The sequence below is a fragment of the Astatotilapia calliptera genome, chromosome 15 (genome assembly GCF_964374335.1).
Source record: "Astatotilapia calliptera chromosome 15, fAstCal68.1, whole genome shotgun sequence".
Taxonomy (NCBI): Eukaryota; Metazoa; Chordata; class Actinopteri; order Cichliformes; family Cichlidae; genus Astatotilapia; species Astatotilapia calliptera.
Window position 1 is genome coordinate 40,047,299 of NC_137436.1, and position 23,873 is coordinate 40,071,171.

The window sequence follows — 23,873 nt, forward strand, 5'->3', positions numbered from 1 at the left end:
TGGACGACATTTCTGGTGCAGATGTCCATAAATTGTGATATCAGTCAGTGTTGTGCATTACTTTACTTTCCCGTTATTCCATAAAACGACCTGCACTGTCACATAATTACCAGACAACAATATAAACCTACAGTTTACCAACATAAATCCGTGTCCTATAGAGCAGCGGTCCCCAACCCCCGGGCCTCGGTCCGTGAGTCGTTTGGTACCGGGCCGCGAGAGTTGAGGCTCAGGTGTGAAATGTCTGGTTTTCAGTGTTTTTATCGGTTTTCAGCGTTATTTTGTTATCGTTTTTATCGTTAACTCTGTTTCCCTGGGTCTTTTCACGTGTGTTATGAATAAATCTTCTTTCTTGGTACCAGTACTGGTTTTATTTTGTTGTATTTATCCGCGACACCTTAAAGGCCGGTCCGTGAAAATATTGTCGGGCATAAACCGGTCCGTGGCGCAAAAAAAAGGTTGGAGACCGCTGCTGTAGAGTAGCGGTCCCCAACCTTTTTTGCGTCACGGACCGGTTTATGTCTGACGATATTTTTAATTTCACGGACCGGCCTTTAAGTTATCACGGATAAGTAAAACTAAATAAAACCAGTACTGGTACCAAGAAAAAGAAGATTTATTCATAACACACGGGAAAAGACCCAGGGAAACAGAGTTAACGATAAAAACGATCAATTTCACCCGAGCCTCAACTCTCCAAACGACTCACGTGGCCCGGGGGTTTGGGGAGCGCTGCTATAGAGGACACACATACAGTCTTTTTTATATAGCGCTTTTCCACAGGTACCTACTCTGTTTGGATCGGCTTAGCTCGACTCACTAAGTTTTTTCCAGTATCTGTAAATGTCTGTACTTTTGCCACCTCTGCTGGCAACTGCCAGTCACCAGGGAAAAAAGTTTATTCCCTGACTGCTTGGTGAGATTTTGCTGGAGGGTGGTGTAAGAAGCTGTCGCAGTGATTGCTAAAACCCCAGTCACACAGGAAAAATGTATATTCCCCAAAAGGTTGGTGGAAACCTCCTGCGACTGCTTTGGTTGGTAGCATTTTCCCGCAGTCACCAGCTTGCATGCAAGACATTGACTTGTATGCGAACAATATTTAAGCCTCTGGTGAGCTAAATTGCCACCATGTACAAAATTGTAGACAAGTTAATGTCACACATCTGCAAAACCTGAATAGATGCATCACCCAGACAGACACCTGCTAAGTAAGATAACAGAAAACAGATTCGTGGGAATGGCTGGTAGGAGAACGAAACACTAAGCAAATCATATTAATTGACAGATAATTACAGTAAAAGTGCTCCAACATGCAGCAACATCACAAGCATGGTTGAGAGGGACAGTTACTGAAACACACATTCTCACACATTAGCAATAACTTACACAATCCCTTCTTTTCTTTAAGCCAGCTGTAAACACTTATTTCTGCTGTGAAGTTGGGGATCTATGAGAACTTTTGGAGCCAGTCTCAAGTGGCCACTTAAGGAATAGCATGTTTGTTATACACTGGTTTCATTTTTCACCCCCAGAAGTTGGTTGTTTAGGACAGAGCAAGCCTGATAAGTTAAGCTAACCAGCTGTTGAGCGTAGTACCAGAAATATAGGTGCACGCAGGACGTGTGTGTTAGACTCACACAAAATCAACGACAGCTGACATATTCAAGACAGCTAAATGCTGCAGTATTGTTAAGCACACATAGGGGTCTGTGTTACAGAGCAATAGTTTTATTAAGCTTCGACAACACAGGAAATGCTTATTAGGAGGCTCAGTTGTTTGTTACTGGTTTTAAACGGGATTTGTTGGCAGTAAGAACACAAAGAGTTACCAGACATACACTTTACTGCTCAGTCATGCCAAATCAATACTAGCTCTTGCAAAACTGTACTTTAAACTTGTTTACTCATGCAAAATAAGCAACATGTAAACAGTGATGCTTTTAATTTATCAGCTTAATTATAAGTTACAGTATGTGTCATCATTTGAAAGCCAAAATGCAGTCCCTCTGCTGCCATGCTGTAAGCTGCTGTTTAAAAGATAAGCTCTAAAATATGTCGAAATTACACACAATTCCACTGGTGTGACTCCCAGGCACAGTTAGTGTGGTGCTATTTAAAAGTCTAGCTAAGCACAGTTAAAATACATTTTATGTCGTCTCTGTGAATGCCTGTGTGTGTGTAATCCAGCTGAACTTGTAAGTTCGCCCTCATCCTGGAGCCTCACAACACAAAGTTTAAAACTTCTAAAAAGTTTTCAAAAACTTGACGGGATGAGTGACGGCAGAGAATAAATGAAGAACACCACAGAATCTCCAGGCACCTAAGCCACATAGGGCTTTGTTGTGTGCTAGTGGACTTCGGAGTGCTCCCTCCAGATTCCCTGAAGCAGACAGTGTGGTAAAGGACCACGGTGGTCCAAAGCCATATCAATTAGAGCCATTGGCTCCAGCCCAAGCAGCAGCTTCCAGGGCTGATAAATGAAGAGCCAAAAACTAAAGTTCCTCAAATGGCCTCTTGAGACTGGCTCCAAAAGCAAGTGAGTCCCCACAGACCCGATTTAAGTAGATGGTGTGTGGAGCCATTTTCATTCCATGGAGTGCCAGTTTTATCGCACTTGGAAAGAAATGTTAGTATTACCACCACCATTAATGTGTTTCAATAATACAGTAATATCATTAAAAAAAAAAGAACAAGCTTGAAGTGTGGAGCGCGTGATTAAATCACAGTGTGTGCGATATAGACAGTGGTGGTGTTTAAATAATTCACAGAACCTGAATAAAAATTGCAATCCCACACTACAGATGAAACTCTTTGACTCCAATAACTGAGTATTTGCCTTCTACTCTGATATTTTCCACTTCCCATTTATATCCCACTATTGCACATCATTAACTCAGTGTCGTCTCGTTCCCAGTGTTTTGCCTCGTGCACTCTTTGCCATCTCTCCATGCCGTTCTCTCTGCTCTTTCCCGTCACCATAGCTGGTTGTGACAGATGGCTGCCCTCCCCGAGCCTGGTCCTGCCAGAGGTTTCTTCTTTTTAAAGGGTGTGTTTTCTGCTGCTCTAGCCAAGCGCTTACTCACAGGGGATCATTGAATTATTGGGTTCCTGTCAATAATGTTTGTGGGTTCTTGCAGCATGATTTATTAAGTGCCTTTACATGACTGCTGTTGTGATCCAGCCCTTTGTAAATGATTTTGAAATAAGAATAAACTGTATTAGTACCCTAGTAAGGGAATATGGCTTCCTCAGGTTTCCATCATGTACAATTAGCCACCTGTAACTGATGTCCATGAGCGTGCTTTATTAATTTGGAGTTTCCCTGTTAATTAAAAAAATACACTTTTTAAAAGAAATTTAAAAAAACATGGTCTTGCTAAGAGTATCAATATATAACTATTTAAAAATGTATCAAAATGAGGGAAAGAATGAGAGAATGGTTACTGTGGTGGGGCGTGGTCTGCGTTGCCGTACAGGGAGGGCGGACGTGAGTTAAAACACGGGGACTCAGGTGTATGGGGTTTTTTTCTGTGGTGAGAAGTGTAAATAAAATGGCTCTGAATGTTGATCTGTGGTCCCGCCGTGCCTTATTCTCACCACACTGGTGCCGAAACCCAGGAGGCAGCATGGTGGGCCTAGAACCGAGCCGGAGGAGAGAGGATATGGCCCAGATAGGGGCCGAGATGGCGGCCGCACAGCGGGAGCAGGCGGCGGAGGTGAGCCGGCAGCGGGAAGAGCTGAGGGACGAGACCGAGCGCCATTTGGAGAGAATGGCGGAGCTGGCGACGCTGCTCCAGGCCTGGGTGACACCGCCGCCGCCACCCCCGCCAGGGTTGCCTGATAGTGGGGAAGTGGTGGAGGAGCCGCGTGGGGCATCTCGGGAGCCGGAAGTGGTGGACGAGGCGCGCGGGGGTCCGCGCCTGTCGGAGGAGGGGGAGCAGCCGGGTAAAGGGCTGTTCCTGCCGAGAGCGGTAGAGGATCCGCTCCAACCGGAGGCGGCGGACAAGGGGCGCGAGGGTCTGCGCTGGCCGGAGGAAGAGAAGCCGCACGAGGGGCTGCTCGAGCCGGGAGTTGTGGCGTTGGCAGCGGTGACGGAGGAGCGGCGCAAGGGGCTCCAGCCGGGAGAGGTGGAGAAACCGGGAGGGGAGACGGCTGTCCCCGTGCCAGGGGAGCCTGCTTGACCTGGGACCGAGGTCGAGGATCAAGCTGCCCCAGAGCGTCAGATGCCGGCCCAGTTGCCCGGGGGGGAGGGGCTCACTACCGGGCTGGCGGGGTCATGCCGGCTTGCCAGTTTCGTCGCTGCCGCTGGAGGCATGGCCGACCCCCGGACCAGCCTCGCCGCCACCGCCACTTGAGGCGCGGGCGGCCTCCGCAAGTGACTTTGCCCTGTTCCCAGGTTGGGAACCGGTGGGGTGGGGCAGTAGGCTCCCCGGCCTCAATCGGGCGATGGGGGTGTGTGGTGGGGCGTGGTCTGCGTTGCTGTGCAGGGAGGGCGGACGCACCTGCACGGCATCCGTAATCACGCCTGCCGAGTTAAAACACGGGGACTCAGGTGTGTGGGTTTTTTTTCTGTGGTGAGAAGTGTAAATAAAATGGCTCTGAATGTTGATCTGTGGTCCCGCCGTGCCTTATTCTCACCACAGTTACACTGCACAAATTTTAAGGCAGTACATCTCCATCTTTTGCTAATACTGCGGGTAGTAATATAGATATTTGCAACATTAAAAATACACTCACTGGTGCAGTCTCTTTGTTTGGTGCATCTTGTTACTCCAGGCTTTAACCTGCTTTTTCTTTAATAATGCCAACTTCTTGTCCTACGATCTGAACATTGCAGCAGAAATCAAGATTTATCAGTCTGATTTGTTGACAGGAGTGGAACCCAGTATGGTCTTCTGCTGCTGTCCAAAGGTTACGCATTCAGAGATGCTCTTCTGCATACCTTTGCTTCAGCGAGAGGTTATTTGAGTTACTGTTGCCTTCCTGTTACAGTCTGGCCATTCTCCTCTGATCTCTGACATCACAAGGTACACAGAGAGCTGCTGCTCACTGGATATTTTCTTTTTCAGACCATTGTCAGTAAACCCCAGAGACGACTGTGTGCAAAAATCCCAGCAGATCAGCAGTTTCTAAAAATAATCACACCAGCCCATCTGGCACCAACAACTACACCCATTCAAAGTCACTTAAATCCGCTTTCTCCCACTTTCCGATGCTCAGTTTGAACTCCGGTCGTTTTGATCACATCTGTGTCTAGAGTTGCTGCCATGTGATTGGCTGATTTGGTTGTCGCGTTGATGAGTAGCTGAACAGGTGTACCTACCAAAGTGGATCTTAAGTGTAAATAACAATATTTACCTAAAAGATGTAGTACAGTTGGTGTACCATAAAATGGAAACTCAAGTGCTGGTGTGTTTTTACTCGGGTACCTACAAAGCTGTGTTGAATCTACTTATTTGTGTTTACGACTAAAAGAACGTAAACCCGAAAGAAAGCGGCTGTCAGTCAGACACCCGTTTTTGATTAGTATAAGAAGCCTACATGTAGATGATTTTCCAGTGTTTTATGTAATTATATGTAAGTTCTTAGGTGTTCCACGTACACGTCGTTTCCCGGTGATGATGTCAATTAGCGTTCTCTTGACGTTGCGTAGACAAAGCACGGAGTTCAAGAATGAAGCTGTTGAAGCCGAGAGACGCAGACACACCAGCAGTTTGAGAAGCCAATTATTTTCCAGTTGCAGAGGCTGTGAGAATGCACAGCTAATTATTGAAAACTGAGCTTGTTCAGTTGCTGAAAAGCTGCAGATACTCTAGAACAATTTGCTCCCATTGAGTACCTAGGCTAATTAACGTCAGTCTTACATTTGAAAGAACATTTTTTTAGTTATCCATTTACGTAACACACTTTGATGGACCACCTTAACTTCAAAAGTATTTTAAGCAGCTGCGACGCCGGTGAAAGGAAACAGAAGTTTGAGGGACCTTGAGTGGTGCATGTCTTCCTTTGGGTACATATATTTAAAATGTCATCTTCAAAAGATGGGGCTTTCTGAGACATAATGGGAGCAAAATAACAGCTATGATTACTAAAGTGATTTCATGCCGAATTACTATTCTGCCAGTGAAACAAACACCCAGTTGCCTAAATACACAATAGAGACACACACAGAGAAACATGCCTATACATAAATGCATGCACACAAATTTCAGATTAAGTTTAGGAAGTCTAATATTACACATCCAAAAAGGGAGAACAAATAAGGTCCGTGATGTGACTCCACACCTACGATTTATGAAGCTAATTGTGGCAGTCTTGATCTATGGGAGAAGAGCTTTTTGTGAGTCACTCTGGGATATTTACCAGACTAGACTAGACGTTTGCTTTCACAGAACGGTCCTAGATACCCCCGGAAAAAGTCACAGGAGAGGTCGTTAACACCGGTGACCTGTGTCCGGCTTATTGGTGCGGGATAATGGCTGGAACAAAATGAAACACGGGGACCTGTAACAAAGACAGTCAGACAAGCGATGTGGAGTCAGAAAAGATAAAGGGATTGCAGACAGTGGAGGGGAAAAAAGAAGCTTCCAGCTATAAGAGGTTAGCACGGTCACCAAATAAATTCTTTTTTTTTTTTTTTGACACAGAATGAGGTCACGCTGATGGCTTTTTAAGTCATTTGAGAGGGATTCAGAACGGTTGCTGGCTCCAGAGACTAAGTTGTGGTTTCTGCAGTTTCCACTGCGCAGGAGCTGCAAGCAGACAGGCCAGAGAGGGCTCCCCGTGACTCATCAGGGGGGTAAAGTGAAGATTTAGAATGATTTGCTGCTACCTGTTAGTCAAAAGCCAAGAGGTGAATTTTAGAGTTGAATATTGGAAAGTGCCGTAGCAAGTCATGCATCCATTAACCTCAAATCATTGAGGGGTCTCAGCGATGTATCTGTGGTTATGCATTTAGATCAAGGTTATGCTTTTTCTTTCAATTTAAAATTAAAGTAGACGATTATTGAACAGACAAAGCGTAGTATTCACAGTAAGAGTGTAGAATGGGAGGAAAATTACAGGAAACCATAGAAATATCATTTCTTTGGCATTCATTCAGCACCCGGATGGTCTCAACCATTTGCAATTTTCACAAGTAAAATACAAGGTCAGCCTCCTCATTACACAAATGGAATATAAAGCAACTCTGAAACAAAGTGGAGATGGAGATTTAAAATACAGGGGCAGTGACACTGACACGAGACCGCACACAAAAAAGAAAAAGCATTTCCTTTGGAACAAGGCTCTTAAAAGGGGAGGACTAGTGTAATTACAGGAGTGGGCAGCACACTGTAAGTGTCGGTGTACCTCAGCACCATCAAAGACACGGGACCGAACAAGAAAAGAGTGGAATAAGATTATGAAGCAATCTTTGAGAGAAGGAGCTGAAAATAAGTCAATTTACAACGAAGGCTGAAGAAAAAAGTTCGCAAACAGAGTGAAAAGACGAGACTGAGGCAGCCTTTGAAATAAACTTTGAGCAGGTAAAGATGAGGCAAAGATGGAGGACTAGTTGGCAGAAGCTCCAGTCAAACCAGCTGTTCCCCCTTACACTGATGCTCAGCAGTAGACTAATAGGCAGTGGGAGTCAGTGGCTCCGTCTCCTGTCTCCCAGGCTGCCTGGAGGGGCTGTATTGATAATATCCTAGCCTGCAAGGCTCAATCCATCCCCTGGGGCGCTCAGCAGCAAGTGGATGAAGAGTCCCCGGACGGTCTTTTGGCTCCACCGCTAGACATTGCAACAGAGGAAGAGATCTGAACTCGCTCGAGTGCAGGTACACGCATGCACAGACACACACGTGCGCGCACAAACAGGCACGCTGCCCGCGCACCTTCCCCACACCTCATTTATTCTCATTTTGAGTCTCCCTTCTCACACTCGCAGCAGAGCGAGGGGCAGAGAGCAGTGATCACAGAGGAGGCGAGGAGATGTATGAGGGAAGGGATGGAGAGACGGGGAAAAGAAAGGAGAGGAAATGACAGCCTGCGCCAAGGAACGTCCTGCTCTCTTCTCTCCCATCAGAAGTGCTAATCCAACCAGCGGAGGTGCAGACCACCGCTCACATCTGCCTTCTCCTCTCCATCTTGTTAGGGACCAGATGGGAGAGAAAGTGACTTCCCGCTGTACTTCCACTACATGGCTTGTTCCCTCACATTAATACCTTCGCTGCTCAGCTCCATTTGTTACACACACTCCAGACACACACTCAGGGGGAGCCTCGGGCTGTGAATGATGGCCATATGCAGAACTGCGCTCATCTATAACCCCCCGTGGCTGCAACAAAGTACAGTAGGCACCTTGAGTGTTTCAACAAAGGTTAACATTTAGAAGTTCTGCGGGCCTGTCTGATTCGGCATCTCTGTGTAGTGTTCTCAGCTGAGCCGTAAAAAGTTATCAAACTGGGTTTGTAGGTAGAAGGTCACTGGTTTAAGTTCACGTGTGTGTGTGTGTGAGTAAAAATCCATCAGGAAAAGTGAACAAGTAACTCAGCATCCGCTTCAAGCAACCGCTGTGAGAAGTCACGTGACTGCTCTGCATCCAACAGCAGCCAGCAGTCGCCGCACAGCTTCCAGGTGTGAGAGCGTGTTAATATGTAATTTGGAAACAAAGCAGAGGGGGAAAGCGTGCATGCTCAGCACAACATTTCCCCTGATGGTTATAAAAAGAAAAATACAACACAGCTGATGAGACGAGCGAGCGAGCGCCCGTTAACGACCAGCTCACCATTAAAACGAATGAAACCAACAACGACCCGCAAACCAGGGGTGTGTAGATTAATATACAACGAGTGGCGTCGCGAACAACTGTGTGTGCAATCGGCTAGCTATTTGTTTATTTGCAGAATGCAACTTTCTTTATGAGGTTGGCTGTTTACTTTATGTTCACTTAAAAACGACAGTCATCACCGTGTGCACTTCTAAACGCAGCGCTTTTGTTTTCGCTCCCATTTTCATCAGCTGAACTCAAACATCTGAAATTTTTTCTACATACACAAAAGACTCATGACTCTCAAATGTTGTTCTTAAATCTTTATAAATCTGTGTTAGTGAGCACTTTTCCTTTACCAAGATAATCCTTCCCCCCTCCCAGGTGTGGCATATCAAGGGGCTGATTAGACAGCATGAATATTGCACAGGTGTGCGTTAGACTGCCCACAATAAAAGGCCACCCTGAAATGTGCACAGTTGTGCCACCATTTGCCTCACGCAGGGCAACACATCTCCGTCGCATAGAGTTGATCAGGTTGTTGATCGTGGCCTGTAGCCTGTCCACTCCTCTTCGATAGCTGTGCGAAGCTGCTAAATATTGGCAGGAACTGGAACACGCTGTCGTACACGCCAAACATGCTCAATGGGTGACATATCTGGTGAGTATGCTGGCCATGCAAGAACCTTGCAATATGGGGCCGTGCATCATCATCATGGGGCCGTGCATCATCATGCTGCAACATGAGGTGATGGTCATGGATGAATGGCACAACAATGGGCCTCAGGATCTCGTCACGGTACCTCTGTGCATTCAAAATGCCATCAATAAAATGCACCTGTTGTTCATAACATACGCCTGCCCATACCAGAACCCCACCGCCACCATGGGCCACTCGATCCACAACGTTGACATCAGCAAACCGCTCACCCACACGACGCCACACACGCTGTCTGCCATCTGCCCTAAACAGTGAACACCGGGACTCATCTGTGAACAGAACGCCTCACCAACGCGCCAAACGCCATCGAATGTGAGTGTTTGCCCACCCAAGTCGGTTACGACGACGAACTGCGGTCAGGTCCAGACCCCGATGAGGGCGACGAGCATGCAGTTGAGCTTCCCTGAGACGGTTTCTGACAGTTTGTGCAGAAATTCTTTGGTTATGCAAACCGATTGTTGCTGCAGCTGTGTGGGTGGCCGGTCTCAGGCGATGTGGAGGTCCTGGGCTGGTGTGGTTACACGTGGTCTGCGGTTGTGAGGCTGGTTGGATGCACTGCCAAATTCTCTAAAACACCTTTGGAGACGGCTTATGGTAGAGAAATGAACATTAATTTCACGGGCTCAACAGCTCTGAGCTTCCTCAACAGCTCTGGTAGACATTCCTGCAGTCAGCATGCAACTGCACGCTCCCTCAAAGGTTGTGACATCTGTGGCACTGTGCTGTTTGATCAAACTGCACATTTCAGGGTGGCCTTTTATTGTCTAAGGCACACCTGTGCAATATTCATGCTGTCAAATCTGCCCCTTGATATGCCACACCTGTGAGGTGGGATGGATTATCTCGGCAAAGGAGAAGTTCTCACTAACACACATGTAGACAGATTTGTGAACAATATTTGAGAGTCATGGGTCCTTTGTGTATGTAGAAAATGTTTCAGATGTTTGAGTTCAGCTCAGCGAAAACAAAAGTGTTGCGTTTATAATTTTGCTCAGTGTACATATGTGATCCTGTGTGGATTAGAAAAAGTCTAAAATAAATTCAAACTTGTGTGACCAATTCTTGTTTTTTAAAGACATTAAAGACATATGCTGTACAATCATTCCACTTCTGGAAAACAGCTGCACAACTTGTAGGAAGTTTAGCTCTAACCAGTAGTTGAAAATTGTACAGATATTAATAATAGGTTGTCTTGTACATGTTCAAACGTACACACACGTGGTTTTGGTTCATTCCTGCATACACAGTCGTATGCACACATATTAGAACAAGCAGCTACAAAAAACTGGGGAAAAGGTTAAAGAAGTGCAAACAGAAATGAGTTTTCAGCACAGAAACCACAGATTCAGGCGATCGAATAGGCCTGTTCCAAAGTTTAGTAGCTACTGCTGTATACACAGTGCCCTGGCCTTTTGGGGCTTTATGTGATATTGATAACATTTTTATGTTACTTTTGAATTTCACTGGAAGAAACTGAAGGGGAGCAAGAATAGGGCTGATGTCGAAGTGTTGTTAGCCGAGCTGCTGCCTTTGGACCAGCTGAGAAATCACCTCTCAGTCGTTTCTCGTGACTGTAGAAACAGTGAAATGGGAGTTTCCAAAATGGAAACAGGAAAAAATTAAAAGTGTGTAGTGTGACATTTATAAAGAATTGTTGAAGCAACTATGAAAAGGCTCTAACCATTCAATTAATGACCTAATCTATTAGGCCGTTATTTAAATTGTTGGTAATCACGCACTTTGTGTTTGAGCACTGCTCCTACAGACACTCATCTGAGGAACAATAGGATTATCCTGTCACGTGTCCCATTTTTATAGCATTACTGCACAGCCTGCCACAGGTTATTATAGAAATAAAGAAGAAGTAAAGAGATCCCTCCACTAACTTCAGAGGAGCTGTTATATTAAAATCTGGAGAAAATTAGCAGATGCGCTAATGCTCACAGCAGAGCCTTTCTATTTAAAGAGTGAGCAAACTGTTCAGACCATAATCTAGTTAACTACATTAATGATGGGATGAGATGCATCAGGATCTGTCTGATTCAGCTCAGCAGGTCACACTCTTTGATTGATCGCATTACTTTGCGGTAATAAATCAGAGCAGCGGCTGAATGCGGGGAAAAGTCGAGGCAAAACGGCTAATCAGTTTCCCAGGGAAGTGAACGGAGACCTCTTATTTAAAGAATTTTACACCCAGTTTAAAATTTTTGCTCATCTGTAAAATATATGAAAATAAAAACTTTACTCTGAAAATACCAATTTGTTGCGGAGAGGCAGAAGCGCACACGCAGTGAATAACTGGAGCCGGCAGGATGAGACCGTCCAGGCTCCGTGGCGTGCATGTGTTTGTTTATGTGTCAGTTACATGCAGGATCCCTGCTGAGAGCAAAGATGTTGCTATCAAGGCACCACACATAATGCACTGCAGCGTGTGTGTCCCAGTGAGAATACACATAAAAACACACACACACTCGGATGATGTCAGGACAGTGAGGCAGGTGTGAGGCCTGAAAAACTAATAAAATACAACTCATGTGAACATGCTACACACGCATACAACAATGAGCCAAAATATAACTGATTTTCTTTTCACAGCAACACATGTGGGGACACAGAGTATTACAGAGCTGGTGTAGAATCAGTTATTGTAGTGAATTGGATGTGGTGGAAATGGACAGTAAAGGACTAAGCAACTTTAACAAGGGCAAAGTCATTATAGCCATATGTCAGGGTCAGAGACGAGCGACAGCCTCAGAAATGAAGCTGCTGTAGAAAAACAATGCAGTTCCTCTAATGTCCACTTGAGGCTTGCAATAAAAACGAGCTTTTTGTCTTTATAGCTCATTTCGACCTGCACGCTTTTTCCTCTAGCTCAGCCTAACCTTAGTAGCTGCTGTGAAACTAAGGCTGCTCACAGAGGTCTAGAAAGCAGTCAGTAAACCCCTCCCACCCTGCGGTAACCGTCAGTCAGTACGGGAAACTGGTGGTTGCTGGAGGTTAGCGGCAGTCACCAGGAACCCAAAACATGCTAGCTGTGTTTTATCATGATTCATATAATACTGATGACGGAGTTTTAGGCTAATAGTCAGGCTAACACACGTACCAATCATCTTTTCTTTCCTCACAAAACCACTTCTTTTAAGTGTCTTAGCATATTTTGGTTCCTGCAACTGGTCCGTCGGGTTATTGTTTCCCCAGAAACACTTCCCTTGTGCTTTTGGAAATCTGTTTTTTCCTATTTCTGTTTTCTTTTTTCCTATTTCTGTTGTGTTTTGTGTGCTTTTGCAGCTGGTGTTTTCTTAAGTTGTGTGTTTGGCCTCTCAGGGCCACCGTAGACTTGGATCATTTCCTCATTTACTCTATTCTAGCTCTAAAATCTAAGCTGGACATTTCTGCGTTTGAGATGCTTAAATATGTTGGAGAGAACTCACACAGAGGCGATTCGGATGTTTGGGGGTGTCTCTGCCCACGATATCGCCATGGCAATGACAACAAATCAACACAAGGAAAGTTAGCTACACTTTGATTAGCAGATAGCATCATCCAAGCTAGCTTCCTGTTAGTAACTCTGTTTGTCCAGACCAGGTTGATTGTTCACTGCAGTGATCAACTTCTCCCACATTCTGACACCAAAGTGCACAGGTAACCATGATGCTATCTCATGATATTTGTATAGTATGGCTGATCCTTCAGAAGTTGAATTACTCTCAAGTCCCCCTAGTCAGCAACAGTGATTTCCTACCAACATGTCTCCAAGGAGGGACAAACCATTAACTTGCAATAGAGGATGTGTCAGAACAAGTCTTATCTGCGGCAGCTCCACCTCACACCTTTCAGGACTTAAAGGATTTGCTGCTAATTTCCTGTTGCCAGATACCACGGGGCACTTGCAGAAGACTTGCCTGTATGGGTCAGAGCTATTTTGGCAGCAAGCAGAGGACCAACAGCAAATAAGGCAAGGGTGGTCATAATGCTTTGGCTTAAGTGTACAGCGCATGCTGCCATTACACACCCCATTGGTAGGAGAGAGTCATAATCCACACACACAAACCCCATGTCATACACAGGCAGTAAACAGGCAATATTTGTCTGATAAGAAAGGTCACTTTTGTTATTCGAATGCACACAGACCACTACAAGCTCCACTTTTAAAGCTTCGATTGAAAGAAAAAGGAGGGCAGCTGGGTTTCTGGACACCTCGCTCAGGCAGTCATAATTACAGAATAAACCACGCTGCTCTTTTCCCTCCATGTCATTTGGAATAGTGGATTAAGAGCAGATTTGAAGCCTTGCCATCTGTGTTTTGCACCAGAGTGTGCTTCCTTATCTCATCTGAACCATCCACCTCTCAAACAGCTCCCAGTCGCTTTTGTACTCTCCAAGCCGAAGAGGTCGGCTTAGGGCCCCGAAACTGGGTCATCTGGGTTTAGCTCAAAAAAGAAAGAAAGAAAAAAAACCAGGCTGGACTCTGGCTGCAAAGCTGCCTGGACCACACACAGGTAGGGGGAGAGAGGGATGGAGCAATCAGTGGGGATGGGGATGAGGGGAGTGACGGGTAGAAAGGTCAGGACTGAACAGTGCAGTCCCATTGCAAGGGGGGGTGGGGGTATTTTTGGATGGCGCGGCAGGGTCACAGAGCCAGACAGTCACTGCCCCTGCTCTCGTCTGGTTGTGGGGGCCGTGGCCAAGGCGAAGGCCTCAAGGTCACGCCCTGCAACTCTTCTGTTGACAGGAACGGGGAGGGCGAGGTAGAAAGGGCACAAGAATCTGTAAGGTTAGCTGCTGTTACAGGTCTAAATAAAACTGGCTCTGTCCTCTGTCTCCACACGCACAGACGTCAGTGCAGGGTATCTACAGGTCAAGACAGAACGAGAAATAGCTGATGCACACACGCTCTCATTTCTGAGGCAAGTGGCGGGTCAGGAGTGTCACCTGTCCAGCACGGCCTCTGCTGTGAAATGTAATATCAGTTGGAGGTTAACCCACATGGATATCGAATGGACAGGGAGTTTGAAAACCATTAGAGTACAGCAGCACTTAAATTAAGTGTTTGCACTTAGTTACACTTGAATTTGCCTGTTTGTTTTTTTTTCTTTTCACTTTCCATTTCAACACCTACAGATTTTGACTTAATGGTTCTCGCTCAATTATAACATAACTGTCTCAGGTCAGCATAAGAGACAAAGTTATCCACACCTCGAGTTCCCAGACTCGTGGCAGGCCATTAAGTTACTTCACAGCATTTTTTTTGTTTACACTCATCTGCAGTAATTAGCCTGAACTTGATGTCGTGGTTAGGTTGTGTTCAGGCTCTGAAAGCTAAAAGCATATTTAGTCACCCCACTCCCACTTAGTCATCACAAAAAAGTCTGACTTTGTGTTTATTGTTGAGTGTTTTGTACAATTTAAGGCAAGGAAAAAAAGGTCCTCCCGGAGTGTCTTCCCCTCCTCTCAGCTGACTGGAGGGGGTGCGTCAGGGTCTGCGTTTGATTGGCGTCCCACCAGCTGCTGCCAAAGTGTCAGCACTACAGCAGGGAGCGAGAGCCAAAGTAAAGAAAGCTGTTCTCCTGTGTCACGGGCAGACAGTGTGTTTGTGAAGAGTGACGACCACACCGGCATCTAACCAGACCCGAGTGACATTTGCATTTACATTTAGATGCTGTTAAAAGCGCTGCAGCTGAGCAGCTAATTATGTGTTTAGCCTGGAAACCAACCCCAGCAGTGAATGGCTGTTTGACACCCTAAACTACATGCTACAGTTCAAAAGTTAAATAAGGCAGATACTTCAGGAGAGAAAAAAAGTTTGCATGAGTCGTTCAGAGTCGCCTTCGAAAACGTAAAAAGTAGTCCATCAACTCAAATACCACAACAGTATTTGACTCAGTTACTGCGAGAAATAGAGGGTCCTGTCCACCTGTACTGTACAGTTTGCATCCAAGGAGCCAGACTTGTCAGTTTTTATATGCTCCTTTATTCCCAAGAGGTTGACACAGTGGGTAGCTCTGCATACTTTGATTGGTGGGACTTTTTACACTTGGCTTTTTTCCTGATGCATCCCCCAAATGGATTGATGTCTTATCCCAGGATCAAACTGGGAATCATTTGTTTGTTTTCATTTGCAAATGTATAACTGCTACACTACGGTGCCACCTGTAATTTTTAAGTGGTCTGGAGTAATACTTCCATTTTTTCTTTTCTTGCTTTTTCCACTCATTTTCAGTCCAGTCCTTGTACCTGATCATTTTCACAGGAATGTTTTTATGTTAAGTCACCTAACACAAATTTTTTGAATCATTCAGGCACAAAAAAAGGCACCAAACACAAAGAAATGAGCAGTGGTGCACATTGTTGTGTGTTTACATATAACAGAAAAAACTCAGTAAAGGACTAAACTGCATCTTAGCAGCCTCTCACAAAAAACAAAACATCTTTTGTTTCAATTTCTTTAGCTGAATCTATGAAAAATGCCAAAGATAACTCAGTTTGACAGGCATAAAATAGTATTTTTTAACAGCAAGGTAATTCTCAAAGAGCTATTAGCCAAAAAAACTTGGCATAGCTCAGCATAGTGTGCAGCGTGTTCTTAAATCTTTTGAGAGAACTGGACAAGTGGAAGACAAAAGAAGAAGTGTCGAGCTTGAATTTAGAATTGATCTGCAGCAGGTGAACGGGTCTGAAAGTCATGCCTTTAAGAAGAAAATACAGCAAAGACTTGACACAAGACTCAAGAGATGCATCTGTCTCTACAGTCGATCCAACTACTGTTCACTGAAGCCTCATCAGAAATGCTCTCAGTGGAAGGATGGTTTTCACGAAGCCATTCTTAAGGAAAGGAACCAGGAGGAAATGCTGAGGTACGCCAGGTTACACGAGAACTGGGCTGAAAATCAGTGGCAGCAGGTCTGATGAATACAAATTAGAAGTTTTGGGGTCAAATCGTTGTCAATATGTAGAAGACCTACAACAGTGAGTGTCTACAGTCATCTGTGAAACATGGCAGAGGCTCTGTCATGGCTTGGAACTGCATTTCAGCCTGTGGTGTTGGGGATCTGCTGAGTTTAAGAAAAAAGTGCCATCAGATTAAAGTTTTCATTTTTCAGCCACTGCAGTAAGTGCATAAATGGGTAGAAATGGAGCACTATCAGTCATGGATTAGCCCAGACCTCAACATTATCGAAGCAGCGATGAAAGGTCATCTCGACAGAGACTGGAACAAAAGGCAGCAACATCCAAAAAAGAGCTTTGAATGTCCTTCGAGAAGCCTGGAGGACTCTTTGTGGCCGATGGGCCTGGTTCTGCCGGAGGTTTCTTCCTGTCAAACGGGAGTTTTTCCTTCACACTGTTGCCGAGTGCTGGCTCGTAGCGAGTCATCTGATTTTGGGGTTTTCTCTTTATTATTGTAGAATTGTCACATTACAAAGCTGTTCTGATTTGGTGCTATAAAACAAACTGAATTGAATTGGTGGTCATAACAAATATTGACTTTGCACCTATTTCCCATTTTCATGTGGCTTTCAAGGGTTTGCGGACGGGGTCGTAAAAGCGAAACTCCTCTTCACATTTTCTTTTTTAAAATGTAAGTCATACTCGGCTTACTTTTCGTCTCCTTTTCACAATCTTCCATTTAATCTGCGTTCTCTGTAATTTTCCAATTCAGCACCAAGGCTACATTTGATTGAAAAGGAAAGCAGAGCACAATCTGTAACTACACTGCCACTTTTTAAAATAGTGTAAAAAAGTAATAATAATATTAATGAATGAGAAAAAAGGTGAAATCAGTTTGTTTAAATATTTTATTGCTATGTAAAATTAAAAATCTCATACCTCCAATGAAAAAGTCCGGCTCTTAAATAAGACAAATCAATCAGGCAAAATAAAAATGTTTGGCATTGTGAACGGATGCTGGGGACGAGGGGAGAGTTCAGTTTGAGCAGATTTAGCGCAGCATTGCTGCTACACTTGTTAGTCAAAACTGTTACAAAACGCACCGTAGCGTACAGACTACCATCTTTGAAATTCTAGTTATCAACTCATGGGCTAGTACACATAGTAAACTACGAAACATGGACACAATGTTTCTCCCTATTAACATTTAATCATTTAACCGAAGGCTTACAGTAGTTCATGACACATTAACCTTAAATAAAAGTCAACCAACACATGATGCAGACGTGCGTATTATTGGCACATCTGTGAAATCCCGAGCACTTAACTACAGTGCGGTGGTGGGTGTTGGGGGGGGGCTGTAGCTGCTCATCCCAGCCAAATCTCTGCTGTTACAGTACAACACATTTGAACAGATCAGCCAAGTAATTCAGCGTGTCGAACAATCTCTAAATCGTGCAACAGATCCTCGTCATCCCTAACGCATCCAAACTCGAGACGACAAACATAAAAGTGAAGTGTCTTCTTTTCAGTGCAGCCAAACACAAAGAAGATGAGAATAATTAATGTCAACGCAGAACTTCAAGTATATTCCAAACGCAGCTCCTTTGTCTAACCACTACATCAGAGTCTAAAGGGACTAAAATCTAGTCATGCAAGCCACTTTTCTCTCTCTGTTACAAACTGCAAAGTGCATATTAGGAACTGGTGTGCGCTCTCTGAGAGGTTTGGCTCTTGATGCTGTGGCATTAAAGTCATCTCATTCTCTAAAGAGGCAAATAGGCTCGGCTTTACTACACTGACATTCTAACCGTTGTGTTGCTCAATAGTGCTGCACTTAATAATATCACACAGGGAAAACATGAAGCATTAGCGTTCAAAAGGCGACCCGTTTTCGGGTCCTCCGGGCACCACATCTGGACTGCAAAAAACCTCCAAAAGCGAGAACATAAAGTGACCGTTGTTAACATAAAGCCTCTCTTATAAGTTACGAAATAAATAACATTTCAACATTTCAGAAAATGGAAACAAAATAACTGATTATAGTCGGCAAAAATAAGTTTTGTACATCCACTTTTTTTTAATTTAAATGATGGATAGCTTTGTTAGTCCATGTGCATTATGCATCAGCATTCACTGCAGTCATGGAAAAACCTTAGAAAATAAATAAGTACATAAATAAATAATCCTTGCATTGTTTTAGTGTTTGTTATTCTTTTCTTTTACAGTACCATGACTTGTAACTGTACAGTGAGTATAATACAGCAGTTACAATGAGAAACGCGGGGCAAGCCCATCGCCTGGCATTCGAGGGGCTAGAGGGAGGGGACCGAGGGTAATGGTGGTCTGCTGAGCAGAGTGAGCAGCTCCCTTTAGCGATCCCCAAATCATCCAGCCTTGCTTTGTTGATCTTCCACAAGGAGACTGGGCCAAAACCAGGCCCCAACCTGGGGTCCAGAGCAGCACCAAATTCAGATCTATACCAGGACACCTAAGATCTGGGTTTGGCTAAAAAAGTCAAGGGAGGCGAGGTTGGGGAGGAGAGGGGAGGTCAAAAGGCCAGGGTTGCCACGGTGACCTCAGAAGTGGCCCATCCTGGCGGCAAAAAGGTTACGGGAGCGTGGCACGGCTGAGGAGATGCTGCCAAAGCTGGACGAAGGCCACTTCATGATGAACTGGGAGGTCACTGGCAGCAGATACCTGGACAGACGGACAAGAGCGAGGGACGGAGGGATTAGGAGAGAGGATGAACATAATGAGAGGATTAGTCATGCAAAGGTCGCAATTTAGAGGTCGGGGCGCCTGAGTAGGCACTGAGACAGCATATAGCCAACTTTTCATTAATGGTTCTACCACTTATGACCATCTCCATTTGCACAATTCAACTTTAATATTTGCTTGGAAGTTTGAAGATTAAAAAAAGAAAGAAAAGGAAAGAAAAGTGAAAAGAGTAGAAAAAAAGAAAAACTGGAGACTTGTGAGATCCGTATGAACTGCAGCACTTGTTAAAACAGCTACGTTATTTTTTTAGAAAATTCCAGAAGAAAGTAAAAAGCGCCAGTTGTACATATCACCACGGACCAAGATGGCATCTTCAGATGTTTGGTTTTGTTTGTTCAATGGTCCAAAAAGCCCCAAATAGTCTTTTTTAAATCGCATTTAACCAAAACAAACAAATAAAAAAATCTTCACATTGAAAAAGATGAAAATAATAAACATTTGGCTTTCTTCTCTTTGCTTGGCGATTCTTGCGTTTATCAAAATAATGATTTATGTTCTAATCTTTTAATCTTTTCAGCTCCAGTTTTGTGTAATGTACCAAATCTAAAGTATCATACACACAGAGCTCTTAGCTGCGGTCCTGTTTAATTAGGTTATGTGCAGTAATTATGCATCTGCTCGTACAGTAATAAATCATGGACCTCATACCGACTGTCTTTTCTCTCAGTACAACTGTTTTTTGGGGGTTTTCAGCTTTGATCCTTACATTATTTGGTATCATGAACATAAAATCCTCACCTATCATTCCGAGGCACAGGCGTCAGTACCTTTCTAAGACTTTTCTATGACACCTTCCACCGAGACAGAGCAGTGAGGCAGCTCCTGCTAACAGCGTTCCAGTACCTGAGAATGAGACCAGTGTCAGGTTGAGTCAAGGCGAGGGCTGAACCCCGCTTCCATCTTCCTTAGTTAAGGGAAATGAGTCAGGTATGGTTGTCAGAGAAATGTCAGATGAGATGATCGGGATCCTGGACAAGGTTAACTGAAGGTTATGCAAATGTTAGGGTAGCGTTCAGAAGACATGAGACGGGATGCTTGGATTCTTCTAGACTGATCGCTTAGAACAAGATTTACATTTATGGGCTTTCCCAGCACACATTCATATTGTGATATGAGACATTATGCGATCTTATTGCTATATCCGTGGCAAAAATCCTAAGCTAATAATAAAAATACATCTAATATTCGTTTAGTTAAATGAGTACAATGGTCAAAGGGAACGGTCCCCATGGAAGCTCTTAAGATGTGACAATCTAATCAAAAGGGAGCCACTGGCGCTGAGGATTACAGAGCGAAGAAATAATATCTCCTTTTAAGCCAGAGCAGCGATAGCACACTTTTTCTCTGACAGCCCTCGTTTCTTGTGAAATAGCTCTTGGACAAATTAGCTGAGCAGCTTCTTCTGAAGTCGACCGGAAAAGGGGAGGAAAAAAAAAAGCATGTCGCTAAGGGCATCTGTTTCAACACAGCCCCAGACCCAGGAGAGTTAGGAGGGATTCAAATTAACTTGATTTACTCCAATGAGAGTGTCCTTGAAACGGCTTCAAGTGGGCCGCAGGTATCCCTCCAGCACATCATCTTCATCTGTGACTGGACTCGGCTGAACAATGGCTCAGTCCCACACTTCATCTCAAAGTTCTCCACTTAAACCCCAGAGAGGTTTGCAGGATACGCTCTGCTCTCGGCCTTTCACATACGTTCCCAGCAGGTAGCTCAAAGTGCGCTCTTAAAAGAGCCTTCTAACGATTTTATAGCACGGTGTTGGGTGCCACCCTTTGGATTAACTCCTGCTTTACTTATGTTTCTCCTCTCTGTGCTCGACACCTTAAAACATGTAAAGATTCACCCTACATCCACCGGGAATTCTGTAGCTTTGCAGTGTCACGCTTCAGTTCGTTTCCAAAGTTTTTGCTGTAAACTCCAAGAAAAGACACGAGGGAGGAAAAAAAGATAAGAAAATTGAATACTGAACATTCATTAGGGGCCAAGTGTGTGTTCTCTGAGATCCTCGGCTAGTCACTTTGAGAATATTCAGCTCATAAAAAGAATCACTGTGGTGATACTGGCAAGGGGTGAGATGGGGTGAGATGAGGGGGGGATCTTCTCATGTCCAAATGGCTGTCATCTCTGCAGGCTGCATTTAATTGGACCCTCGTTCAGCTTCTTCCAGGTTTGTCCTCTGTTTGATTGTTAAGAAGGTCTTGGCAACAATGTGCATGCTTGAAAGCCAGTGGGTTGCGGCTCATTCATGCACTTGTGCTTTACTTCAATTCATCAGTTGACAGGCACACACTCTATGCACCAATCCATACATGCAATGCTACAATCTAGTGCAGTTCCTCCTGACAGGCCGATCTTAAGTCCTCCATCAAAATTCGACTGCCGCAGTGAAATGACAGAGGCCCCGACAAAACAAAACACCATGACTGAGGAAGGAGAAGGAGACTGCTGCGATAGCTGATGCAATCAGAAATAAGAGGTACAAAAGAGGCTTGAAGGTTATCTGCAGCCCTCATTCAGCTCCACACCCCAATTAACCCTAATTACTGCCACAGTTTTCAGACAAATGAAAGTTAATAGGATCTGAAACTTTTGTCATCATGGGAAAATTGTCTTTGGGTATTGACAGCAATTCCAAGCTTAACAAGAAAGTCATTAGTGGGGCTATTTGGCTACTTCTTCTCATCTGCCCACACAGGACGAAGGACTTGCCTATAACCCCGCCAGGCTGTTGACACACCTGATCGGGGCACTTCTCACGGGGAGGATGCTTGAACTCGAGCAGGCAGGTGTGGTCAACAATGGAGACCCCGTGGACCCGATCAACGCTGATGTGTGACAAAGGCTGGTGTATGTGTGTGCACGCACATGAGACAGTGGGTTGAATTTACAGTACAAAACTCATTTAAATGTTGCATAGCAAACTGTTCATCATAGCTATCTATAAGATTTAAAAAGGAAAGCCCAATACAAATGGATCATTCTATGAAAAACATGTCCTTAAAAGCCTTTGAGGAATAAGAAATATGAGTGTCAATAATGAATATGGTCTTATTATACTGCAGTGTTGCAGTCTTTGACAACAGCAGGTGGATGAGTGTATTTCATTTTTCTAATTCAGGCCTGAAAAGTTCTGAAAGCTTCAGTTTATTATTGTAAAGTAATTAGTAACAATGTATTTATTTAAAAGTCTCAATTAAAGCAACCATTAACCACATTCTAATGTTTAGGTATAATGGTCATTACTTGTGTGATGCAAATATTCATTCTGTCTGTCATGCAAAGATGCAGTGTGTTTAGTCCAGCTGATGTCGCATCACCAAGAAAACAAAAGCAAGCACCTTCCAAAGTTTAGCGTGAATTCCACTTTTTGTGGAAGATGTTGCTTTAAAAACAGATAAACTCAATCAAACAGTGACATTTCCTCCAAATTTCCTGTGCAGCTGGATGGGAACAGAGCAAAGGAAAAGTAGTTGGAGGTTAGTGGAGTGCGAGTTACTGAAGAGGGACTGATGATCGTTGTGTAACAGTCACATGACATGTGCATGCACACCCACGCGCTCTCATACACACACAATTTACCCTCTCATAAAAAGCTTATGCATCAATGACAAAATAATCCTAATTGCTTCTCAGCTATCTGAAGTGGTGGTGGGTTGCAACTGTCCCCTGCATGCCTGATGGAGAGATGCGAGCCACTTGTGCCGTGAAACTGCAAGCCACGCCATGTGAAGCCGAGCCAATTTCTGCCTTCTTGTGACAAGAAGAGAGGGGTGCTTAGGGTTGATCATGGCACTGATGCGGTGCAGGTGAGACGCTCGGCTCCCGCCGAGGCCACTCGTACTGAAAATGCACTCGGGGTGAGATGCTCTTGATAAAAAGCACTGAGTGAAAGGCGCAGTTGTAAAGCATGTGGTTAAAAAAGGATGATGCGCTGCAAGCTGGCCGAATGGTTGCGGGGTTGACCAGCAGAGCTCCAAACAGTCTGAATACGCCTCTTTCCCTCTGAACACACTTTGTCACCGTTTTGCTCTATTTGAGCATTTAAAACACATCCTGTTCTTTTGCCGTATCAATTAATCTCAGCGTGGCTTATTTATTAAATGCTAGTGAGGGACAGAAGAGGAGACCATGCTAGACTGTTGGTTGTGCAGCCAAAACAACCATCTCTGGGCAAGTGGGATCAAGCCTGTGTTACAGCTGTGAGGGTGGTGGAGGCAGCAGAAAGCAGTGAGTAGGGACAGTGCTGGAAGATGGTGGGGAAAGGGAGGGGGGCGGGGGTTTAGCAGAACTAAACCAAGCAGAGACCTGCATCGAGGGGCGAAGAGACGGAGGAGGAGGAGGAAGCGGCAGCGACAGCAGCAGGAGTGGAGCCATGGGTAGAGGTTGGTCCAGCAGCAAATGGGAAGCTTTTTTTACACAGACATATATAGACACAAGAAATAGGGAGAGACACACCAACGCGTGCTTAAAGGATACCTACAGCGAGTATATGGACACACTGGGCTTGATGGAGCTATGAATTCTAGTTGTTAGTTATTTCATCGCGTTATCACATCTGAACAAACTGAGTTAAGAAAAAACATGAGCAGGATAGTCAAAACCTAAACCGGCTCTTCAACCATACACAAACCCTTAATACTTTTTTAACAGCTGAGGTTTTTATACAGTAGGTGCAAAGTGATAGCCTGTTAAAATATGCGCAAGAGTTATGAATCATGTAAAGTGAGGCCCCAG

The 23,873-nt window shown here is 44.5% G+C and overlaps 2 protein-coding genes across 4 annotated transcripts in view; one reads left to right on the plus strand and one right to left on the minus strand.

Annotated features, from left to right (window-relative positions):
* Positions 1 to 23,873, plus strand: part of spata1 (spermatogenesis associated 1) — a 327,756-nt gene that overhangs the window by 165,504 nt on the left and 138,379 nt on the right. The gene's annotated exons all lie outside the window — the stretch shown is intronic.
* Positions 17,246 to 23,873, minus strand: part of ttll7 (tubulin tyrosine ligase-like family, member 7) — an 83,941-nt gene continuing 77,313 nt past the window's right edge. The window contains exons 21-23 of one of the 3 annotated variants that reach the window (XM_026193851.2): positions 23,445 to 23,545; positions 19,875 to 19,979; positions 17,246 to 19,055 (exon numbers count right to left, since the gene is read on the minus strand). In XM_026193851.2, coding sequence (XP_026049636.1) covers positions 19,897 to 19,979; positions 23,445 to 23,545 — 184 coding nt within the window. In that variant the 3' untranslated portion in view covers positions 17,246 to 19,055; positions 19,875 to 19,896. The remainder of the gene's footprint in view (positions 19,056 to 19,874; positions 19,980 to 23,444; positions 23,546 to 23,873) is intronic. The other 2 variants (XM_026193854.2, XM_026193852.2) reach the window with 2 other exon arrangements.